General features: G+C 44.1%; 1 protein-coding gene and 1 long non-coding RNA gene across 2 annotated transcripts in view; one reads left to right on the plus strand and one right to left on the minus strand.

Annotated features, from left to right (window-relative positions):
• The window catches only part of LOC142160651 (uncharacterized), a 12,806-nt gene extending 12,083 nt beyond the window's left edge, over nt 1-723 (minus strand). Inside the window, exon 1 of the mRNA XM_075215513.1 lies at nt 696-723. Coding sequence (XP_075071614.1) covers nt 696-723 — 28 coding nt within the window. The remainder of the gene's footprint in view (nt 1-695) is intronic.
• LOC142160138 (uncharacterized) overlaps nt 1-10,837 on the plus strand; it is a 50,166-nt gene that overhangs the window by 37,169 nt on the left and 2,160 nt on the right. The window contains exon 2 of the long non-coding RNA XR_012693062.1: nt 10,224-10,284. This is a non-coding gene — a long non-coding RNA (uncharacterized LOC142160138). The remainder of the gene's footprint in view (nt 1-10,223; nt 10,285-10,837) is intronic.

Genomic DNA, 10,837 nt, shown 5'->3' on the forward strand with positions numbered 1-10,837 from the left:
TTATACTGGCCCCTTCTCACATACACATACATTCATTCATATACTGGCCCCCTTCTCACATACACATACATACATACATACATACATTCATATCCTGGCCCCTTCTCACATACACATACATTCATATCCTGGCCCCTTCTCTACATACATACATACATACATACATACATTCATATCCTGGCCCCTTCTCACACATACATACATACATACATACATACATTCATATCCTGGCCCCTTCTCACACACACACACACATACATATACTGTCCCCTCACACACACACACACATACATACATACATTCATATCCTGGCCCCCTTCTCACACATACATACATACATACATATACTGACCCCTTCTCACACATACATACATACATACATATCCTGGCCCCTTCTCACACATACATACATACATACATGTACTGGCCCCTTCTCACGCATACATACATTCATATACTGACCCCTTCTCACACACACATACATACATATACTGGCCCCTTCTCACACATACATACATGCATACATACATACATTCATATACTGACCCCTTCTCACACATACATACATACATACATACATATACTGACCCCTTCTCACACATACATACATACATACATACATATACTGACCCCTTCTCACACATACATACATACATTCATATACTGACACACCCCGCCCCCCGCGCGGCACTCACCTGGTTCATTGGTGCGCGGTGTCTTCATCTCTTTGTCCCATTTGGCAGCTAGACTGGAGGAGGTGGCTGGCCCGGGGGAGTGGGCAGTCACCACTGCACAGGGGACTGGCCCGTATATATCTTTTTTGGCCCAGCCCGGGTGCCATGTGCCCCACTGCCCCCCGGGCCAGCCCACCCCTGGCTGCAGTTTATCTCTACAGATCTTTCCTGCTACTCTCTCTAGTCCAAGTGGTTGGAAGGTGCAGGGTGGAAACACCCCAGACTGGAATGCAGAGATGACAATCACTGGTGCTACTGATGTGTAACCAGGAATTGCACAGTGAGAGCCGGCAGTGTGTGACCATCTGGAGGAAAATCAAATCATCTTATCATATTTCTTGTAACATTGGATGATGCACAAAGCATGTTGATCTGCTGCAGGGGCTCTAATTATATTTATCAGACCTGTCTGATATTCTGACCTGTATGGAAGTCTGATGATAAATGAGCAGGAGACAGGATAGAGCCAGTTGGCAGCAAAGGAAATAGAGCAGATTTCAGGAAGAGAGATTGAACTGTAAATGACTGAGTAAAGGTTTGTTGGAGTAAAAGCAGGAGATAAAGTAGGGATGGTGTGTGTGTGTGTGTTATTGCTGGCTCCACTGAGGGGCAAGTTCATTTTTGGTAGCCCTGATATGCAGGACTGTGGTAAGGAAGGGGCTAGAGAGGCATTCAAGATTGTTTGCGGATGCGGCAGAAGGTTAATGATCAGACAGAGGAATGCAAGGGATCAGTGTGTGGAGGAGACATTAGTCAGAGGGGTGGAAATTTGGTGAGCAGAGAAGTATGACTGGGGTATTAGGGCAGGGTGAGAAAGCAGAGACATTATTGTCCTTCAGTGGTGGGAAGGTTGAGGGTGAAAGCTGGTAATGAATGATCCTGAGATAGTAGGAATGGGCAGAAAGACGGTCAACTCCCTGAGCTGCGGACAAGGCAGTGAGTGGAGGGAAGATGAGTGAAACAATGTTGGGTTGTAGGAGGATATGGAATGTGGCGGATGCTGCGGTATTCCGGGTTCCCTTCATGGAAAGGAGCATGTGATAACTGGTGGAGGATCATAAAGATCTGATGTGCAGTATGATTAAAGGATTTGATACCAATTTTCCAGAAATTCTCTCGATTTGGTTTTGAAGGTGGGAACTTAGGTTTTGATACTTACCGTGGGACCGGATGGTGCTGTTCAGTCTTTTGGGGACCTTTGCATATGGAACAATTTGTATTTACGGAGTTGTGATTGTTGCGGTTAATGTTTTCTGGCTTTATGTTTACGTATCGGCCATATGGACACTACTGAAATAATCTGGGTTTCCATATCACTAGCACAGATATATACATGCTCAGTTGACATCTTATATTGGGTAGGAGACCTAATATACCAAAAGGGGACTGTTTTAATTTTAGGACAGCTGTTCTATTGTAAGTGCGAGTTATTAATTGCACTTTGCTGTCTCTGGAGTCTCTTCCTGCCCCCTGCATCCTCCCAACCTTTGTCCTTTCAGTGATGCTTTCATCCTGCTTCATTCGACTTCCTTATGATGCCCACCTGCTGCCTCCTGTTTTTCACTTGATTATTATTATTATTATTATTAATTTTTATTTATAGGGCGCCACTAGGTATCCGTAGCGCCGTACAGGGACAGACAGAAACACGATACAGGGTGAGACAGCACAGTACAGTTAACAGAAATCACAGTAACTCAGAAGCTCAATGAACAGCTAGATGAGAGGTGAGCGCCCCCAGCGGGGGTAAAGACAGGGGCCGGAGGACCTCGCGGGAGGAGACAAGGAGCTGGAGAGCAGAGTTAAGGTGGTGGGTGGAGAACAGAAGGAGAGGAGGCCCTGCTCGGAGGAGCGTACAATCTAAGGGGAGGGTAGGACGGACAGAGACACAATGGTAGGAGGAGGGAATGGGGATGACGGAGGCAGAGACGGAGGGGGGGGAGAGGAGAATGAAAAGGAGGGAAGTAGGAGGGGGACAGGAGACTCCATCCTCTGGCCTTCTCCTGATGCTTCCTTCTTGCAGCCTCCATCTCTTGGCCTTCTTGTGATTCTAGCTTTCTGCAGCCTCCATCCTTCTCTTGATGCCAACTCCTACAGCTTCCATCCTTGGACTTTCTCCTCCACCTGCAGCCTCAATTATCTGGCACTCTCCCAATGTCTTCATACCAAGCCTTCTCTTCATGCAGTTCTCCCTCTCATGTCTCTGTCCTTTTTGGATGTCCCTCAATATCTCCTTTGATCCCTGGCCTACTGTCCACTGCAGCCTTGTCTACCTTCAATCGTTCCTGACTTCTGAAACTAAAACACTACTTCCACTGGTCCTCTGGGTCATCCATAACTGTACCACCTTTCCATATTGCCATTTCTTTTCTACCACTGCTTTTTGTCATTGCTTTCATTGCCTTTATTACCATAGCTTTTATTTCACTGCTTGTTATCATTGTCTTTATTGCCACTGTTTTCCTTTTCACTAATCTACCTTAGCCTTATTGCCATTGATCTATGATTGTACTTCTGTCATTGGATCTCTGCCTCATGCCGCCTTTCCCACTCACTCCCTCCTCTGACTTATCACCTGCTCCCTCTTCTCCTTTCCCCCTCCCCTTATACTAGTCATGCCCCTCATCTCACAATCCGCCTCCTCTCTCATCACCCAAGTACTCTGTGCTTCTACCAGCACCTATCTCTCCACCCTCCCCATTGTCTCTTCTCCCATCCTTAGTCTCCCCCCCTCCCCTTATACTAGTCATGCCCCTCATCTCACAATCCGCCTCCTCTCTCATCACCCCGGTACTCTGTGCTTCTACCAGCACCTATCTCTCCACCCTCCCCATTGTCTCTTCTCCCGTACTTAGTCTTCCCTCCTTCCCTAAACCATTCACCCCTCTCTATAGTGCCCCTTTGCTTCCCCTCTCATCTCATGCAGACATAAACCTATCACATACACACTTCATGCCATCTCTTGGCTCCTTACCACTTTGCCTGTTCCTCACTCACCCAATCCCAACCGCTCCCTGCTGTGCTTTCAGGCTAAAAATACATGTTGGTCACTTCACATGAAAAGAATTAATTAACATGTGGATTCTTTAGAAAAGTTACGCAAATCCAATTTCCTCCCATACTGAAATACAACACAATATAAAAAAAATACACTTCCAGTTACATAAATTGACGCTCTGCACTATTAATTTAAATACATTTATACAATAAGTTATTTATAAGTAATCCAGCCACACAAGGGGCCTGATTCATTAAGGAGCTTAAATTAAGAAATATCTTATTTAAGTCTCCTGGACAAAACCATGTTACAATGCCAGGGGTGAAAATTAGTTTTCTGTTTTGCAAATAAGTAAAATACTGACTGTTTTTTCATGTAGCACAGTTCATCCGTAATGCAGACAAAAATTTAGCCTATGAGGCTGCAAAATTTAATTTGAAGGACAGAGTTGATTGCAGACGCTCTATGGCTCATCTTCAGGACCACTGGAGTAAGCTCCACAGGAGACAGCTGTAGTGCGTTGTGGAATTTTGGAGGGACTTTCCCAGGGGTATACATTCACTATTACCCACCTCTTCCTCAAAGCATACCAACCATCCACATAACCCCTTCACCTCCTCCACTCCCTCTCTCCCTTGCCTCATCTGGCTCCCCTTGTGTCTTTCTGTTTTTCCTCCCTTAGGATGGAAGCTCACTTGAGCAGGGCCCTCTTCCCTCCTGTCTCCTCACCTGTTCTTCTGCTCCGTGTTTATTGCTTTAACCTGCCTGGAGCTCCTGAAGTACTGGTATCTCTGTTTATTGTTTTGTACTGTTTCACCCTGTATAGTGTACTGTTTGTATGGTGTACGGCGCTGCGGAAATCTTGTGGCGCCTAACAAATATAGGATAATAATAATAATAATAATATTACAGATAGCTACATTTGATTATAATTTTATCTGGACCATGTACTTATAGCCCAGTGTAGAACATAAAGTATTATGTATAATAATGTGGATTGTAATATGCCTTATACTACAAAGTACAAGACAGACTATGTAATAGTTATATGTCAGTGTAATGGCTACTTGTGCGATTACATTCAATTTAAGATATGTAATTTATAATAAACCTCATAGGTCAAGTCTTTAAGCAAGTGGTGTAAAGGTGTTTGTGATAGACTGTGTAATGGTGGTCCATGTGTGGTGTTTGTTTGTAACCATACAATGATAGGTCAACTGGTGTAAGAAAAGCACATTTGTAAACGTACTAATTTTCTTTATAAAAAAAAAAGATAATAAATCTATCTAGGAGAGATATTATTTATTGAAATAATAATGTGTCACTGTGATGGAAAGGGTTAACAGGATTGACTCATGTAGATAACATTGTATTCATGTAGATAACATGAATACAAAGAGACGAGCATAGAGCTGTGGGCAGCACGGTGGCTCAGTGGTTAGCACTTCTGCCTCACAGCGCTGGAGTCATGAGTTCAATTCCCAACCATGGCCTTATCTGTGTGGAGTTTGTATGTTCTCCCCATGTTTGCGTGGGTTTCTTCTGGGTGCTCCAGTTTTCTCCCACACTCCAAAAACATACTGGTAGGTTAATTGGCTGCTAACAAAATTGACCCTTGTCTCTCTCTCTCTGTGTGTATATTAGGGAATTTAGACTGTAAGCTTCAATGGGGCAGGGACTGATGTGAGTGAGTCCTCTGTACAGCACTGCGGAATCAGTGGCGCTATATAAATAAATGGTGACGATGATGATAGGGTACTGTTAATGGAACCAGACTTTGTCAGCTATAAAGATCCTTTCTGATTTGGTCAGCGCTGGAGAACTAACTGATTGGTCACACAGACGTCTGTCAAATCAACTCTGTTTATTGAGGCTTTAAGCACTAGTATTTATACAAAGAATATTACATGCTCAACTCTCTTTATGCTTACATTGTGTAATAGTTATCACATTTACTTTTTGTTTACTATGTCCTTTAAACATCTCTGCAAACCATCTGCTCATGATCACCCATCTTATCTTGTAGCCTGTAGTATGGATACCAGGTTATCTCAGTTGTACAGTTCTTCTCTCAGCTTAGAGAAGAACTTGTCATTCTAATCACAATTACTGTAACTGTGCAATTCTGCAAGTAAGATATCCTAACTAATTTCAGTCTGATACCAAATATTTCTATACAAGTTACATTACTTAATTAAAGACGTCATTATTTCTTTCACACTAGCAAAGAACTGGTTTAAACTAGTCTCACTGGGGAGGAGGGGGTTGTATTCAGGGTTTTATAAGGCAGCCAATCTAGATAGCTTTAGGCTTAGTTGGAATGTCGAGAAAGCTTTGTCCAACAAATTATGCTTAGTGCTATCAAGCAACGAGGCTCTCAGGTCCAGACCTTCCTCAACTATCAAATTGTCTTCCGCAGTTAAGTACCCACTCAAAAGAGTTAATGTCCATCCTGTGACATTTAGTACCAGAAGTGGGGTGTGACATTGCAATTAAATTCCTACTACTTAAATTGTTTATTGTACAGCTTAGCATTTGTGCTGTGTTAGGGGTTTATTTTGTATAAACTGCATACAGGTATTAGACTGTTGTAATTTTAGTGAGTATGTTTAAGTGGAAAAAAATCAGGTAAAGAAAGTCCACTGCCTCTGTGGGTGTCTAGTTCAGGACCCTGGGATCCCATTCCTCACAAGTGTAATAAATATGTTGTACTGGAACAATTGGCAGATCCTCACCACTGCGCTGTGAATTTAGAATTGTCTCTATGTAATACCATTGAGCGGATGGCTGCCGCAAAAGCAGGGTGGATTTGTGTGCAAGCGCTACAAGATGAGACAAAGCGTAGAGAAAGGGTAGAAAAAGAACTTTTAAAAGTTACAGAGCATCATCATCATCAGCTATTTATATAGCGCCACTAATTCCGCAGCGCTGTACAGATAACTTACTCATGTCAGTCCCTGCCCCATTGGAGCTTACAGTCTAAATTCCCTAACACACACACACACACACACACTAGGGTTAATTTGATAGCAGCCAATTAACCTACTAGTATGTTTTTAGCTAATTCTCCTCCGCACTTTTTTACCTTGAAGAACCATAAGGGAGATGTTGAGGATCAGTTTTCCTCCTATGTAATAAATGCTGTGAAAAGAAAACAGCAGACAAGAAAACGCCTAAATGTGCGAGATGGTGATCGTGTAAGGGTGAGGACTGTGATACAGCGATGGGGATCGTGTAAGGGTGAGGACTGTGATACAGCGATGGGGATCGTGTAAGGGTGAGGACTCTGATACAGCGATGGTGATCGTGTAAGGGTGAGGACTCTGATACAGCGATGGGGATCGTGTAAGGGTGAGGACTGTGATACAGAGATGGTGATTGTGTAAGGGTGAGGACTGTGATACAGAGATGGGGATCGTGTAAGGGTGAGGACTCTGATACAGCGATGGTGATCGTGTAAGGGTGAGGACTCTGATACAGCGAGGGGATCGTGTAAGGGTGAGGACTCTGATACAGCGATGGTGATCGTGTAAGGGTGAGGACTCTGATACAGCGATGGTGATCGTGTAAGGGTGAGGACTGTGATACAGAGATGGGGATCGTGTAAGGGTGAGGACTCTGATACAGCGATGGGGATCGTGTAAGGGTGAGGACTCTGATACAGAGATGGGGATCGTGTAAGGGTGAGGACTGTGATACAGCGATGGGGATCGTGTAAGGGTGAGGACTGTGATACAGCGATGGGGATCGTGTAAGGGTGAGGACTCTGATACAGCGATGGGGATCGTGTAAGGGTGAGGACTCTGATACAGCGATGGGGATCGTGTAAGGGTGAGGACTCTGACACAGCGATGGTGATCGTGTAAGGGTGAGGACTGTGATACAGCGATGGGGATCGGGAAAGGGTGAGGACTCTGATACAGCGATGGGGATCGGGAAAGGGTGAGGACTCTGATACAGCGATGGGGATCGTGTAAGGGTGAGGACTCTGATACAGCGATGGGGATCGTGTAAGGGTGAGGACTCTGATACAGCGATGGGGATCGTGTAAGGGTGAGGACTCTGATACAGCGATGGGGATCGTGTAAGGGTGAGGACTCTGATACAGCGATGGGGATCGTGTAAGGGTAAGGACTCTGATACAGCGATGGGGATCGTGTAAGGGTGAGGACTCTGATACAGCGATAGGGATCGTGTAAGGATGAGGACTGTGATACAGCGAGGGGATCGTGTAAGGGTGATGACTCTGATACAGCGATGGGGATCGTGTAAGGGTGAGGACTCTGATACAGCGATGGGGATCGTGTAAGGGTGAGGACTCTGATACAGCGATGGGGATCGGGAAAGGGTGAGGACTCTGATACAGCGATGGCGATCGGGTAAGGGTGAGGACTCTGATACAGCGATGGGGATCGTGTAAGGGTGAGGACTCTGACACAGCGATGGGGATCGTGTAAGGGTGAGGACTCTGATACAGCGATAGGGATCGTGTAAGGGTGAGGACTGTGATACAGCGATGGTGATCGTGTAAGGGTGAGGACTCTGACACAGCGAGGGGATCGTGTAAGGGTGATGACTCTGATACAGCGATGGGGATCGTGTAAGGGTGAGGACTCTGATACAGCGATGGGGATCGTGTAAGGGTGAGGACTCTGATACAGCGATGGGGATCGGGAAAGGGTGAGGACTCTGATACAGCGATGGGGATCGGGTAAGGGTGAGGACTCTGATACAGCGATGGGGATCGTGTAAGGGTGAGGACTCTGATACAGCGAGGGGACTGGGAGTCTATTGTTAAGTGGTCAGAAAATGATAGTGAATTTGATGAGAAGGTTGCAGTTAAAAGGGCGGGGGGAGAATTACGTCCCATTACCACTACCAGACGAAGGAGGTGACACAAAGAACTGGTACAGATGCTGCTAGTGTGTCAGATACAGATCACAATTACTCACAGACAGGGATCAGGGCACAGTAGGGATTGGTGGAAGAAACACGTAGTTATTCTGCTGGAGAACTCAGTGAGATTGGGGTTAAATATAAACAACACCCTAATGAGGGATTGCTGACATGGGTACTAAGACTGTGGGACCTAGGGGCTGATGGTGTAACACAAAGAGAGGTTATCAGTTTGGGAGCAGTGTGTAATGATCCCAGGGTCAAATTACAAATGAAAAGGGCACAGTTCACAGACTATAATGTCACATTGCTGCATCTCAATTGAGATTCTATATCACATATATATGGCACATCTATATAAGTGGTTGATATGAGTGCATGGTACAAGTTGGGACAGGGAATACAGATATTGTGTTAATGGAATTACTCAAAATCCATTACCAGAGCAGAGTGTGTATTCTATGCAGACTGAATGGGATGGTCCTGTTGTAGTTCAATTTACTTTAGTAAAGCGTAATACATTTTTAACCACTACCTGCCCCAATTGAAGGCAGCTCTTTTTACTAAGCTCAGTACAATGCCCACTGGTAGTCCTGTGTTTCATGCTACTTCACGTATGAGTCAGTTTCGGAGAGTCAGATAAATTAATAAGAATAACCAGCATCTTGTAGATAGAGAAGATTTTCAGAGGAAGACAGAGTCAGTCTTCAAACATATTTATAAAGAGGGATATGAGTGGTTGATGCCGACAAGCAGTTGGTAATTGGCCACGTATGAGCTGCTCAAATGTAGGCGCTAACTAAACTCCTAAAATATCTATGTTTCCAAGGTACACTTAGCGGGTATAAGTACGATGTGTGATACAATTGATGTGTACTAATCTCGCTGATATAGCGCAACGTGCAACACATTGAATTGTGACTATAACCAATGTTACAATATAATTGGTGGTTTCCAAACAGATGACGAAACAATAATAAAGTTTGGATATAACCAGTTTGGTGTGTAGCAGGTTGTGGAGAGTGAACCCAGTGTAGGTAATGTTAATGGGATTGATGGTAATATATTAGTAATGCTGCCTATGGGGATAGATCCCGATTATAAAGGTTAGAATTGTAAGTACTACCCCTTGGCGCTTAAGTAATATATTGTAATATCCTTGGTTCTACTATTTATATACCAGATTGTATATGAAGCCTAGTACTATATATAAACAGTATTTATTAGAAACACATATTCATTGCATTGGTTCCGGGCAGAACTTTCATAAACATATAAAAACCATTCACATGTATAACGATAGTATGGAGACGGTGGATATTAAAGTTCAGTAAGTGTACTTATTAAATCCACATATAAGTGATAGCCTTCTCAAGTAGATTGTTTTCTACTGTCAGATGATATAAAGGTATAAGATATCTATTGGTTAAAAAGTCTCAGGTAGTATTCCTTTACACTCTCGTACTGTCCATACTTGTAAAGATCTGATGAAAGCAACAGAAGTGCAACTTACATGCTTAGAGCTGCCGCGAACTGGAGGATTGCCAGCTTGGTTCCCATCCTGTATAATACCTTCTACCTCCCCTTCTACACAGGGGCGTCGACTGCAGGTGTCCGGGAGTTTCGAAATGGATCGGCATTCTAGGGTTACTGCGCGTGAGTTTTTTTCTGTAGTGATGGCTGTCTGTATGCTGGGTGGTGTCTTGTTATTAATATCCACAGTCGCTCGCTAAAGAAGTTAATATTGATGTTGTTATTGTCATTTTGGTGTACGGTCAGCGTGAATACATTTTTCTTGATGTCCTGGATGGCATTGGTAATGCCGTGGCTGTTCACTTTCTGTCATGTTGTGCAGACCGGTTCGTGTTGTGTGAGGTAGTGCAAAAGTTTTACCAAATGATAACAGGAGATCACACTCCTTTTCAGTGAATGATGACTGCCCTGTGATACCCCCAGGGCCGGATTAAGACATTGTAGGCCCCTGGGCTACGGGTACTGTGAGGCTCCCATTTGTCAAGCGACTTATGCCCAATCCGATTATTACTGGGGGGCTCCCAGTAATATCGGATTGGGCATAATTCGCTTGACAAATGTTCATTTTAATCTACCTACACAGTGTTTTCAAAATGCAATAAAGAACTACCATTAACTTACAACACTTAAGTGCCACTCTAAACATAATATCCTAGTCCCCGGAGATAACAAAGAC

The sequence above is a fragment of the Mixophyes fleayi genome, chromosome 6 (genome assembly GCF_038048845.1).
Source record: "Mixophyes fleayi isolate aMixFle1 chromosome 6, aMixFle1.hap1, whole genome shotgun sequence".
In the NCBI taxonomy this organism is placed as follows: Eukaryota; Metazoa; Chordata; class Amphibia; order Anura; family Limnodynastidae; genus Mixophyes; species Mixophyes fleayi.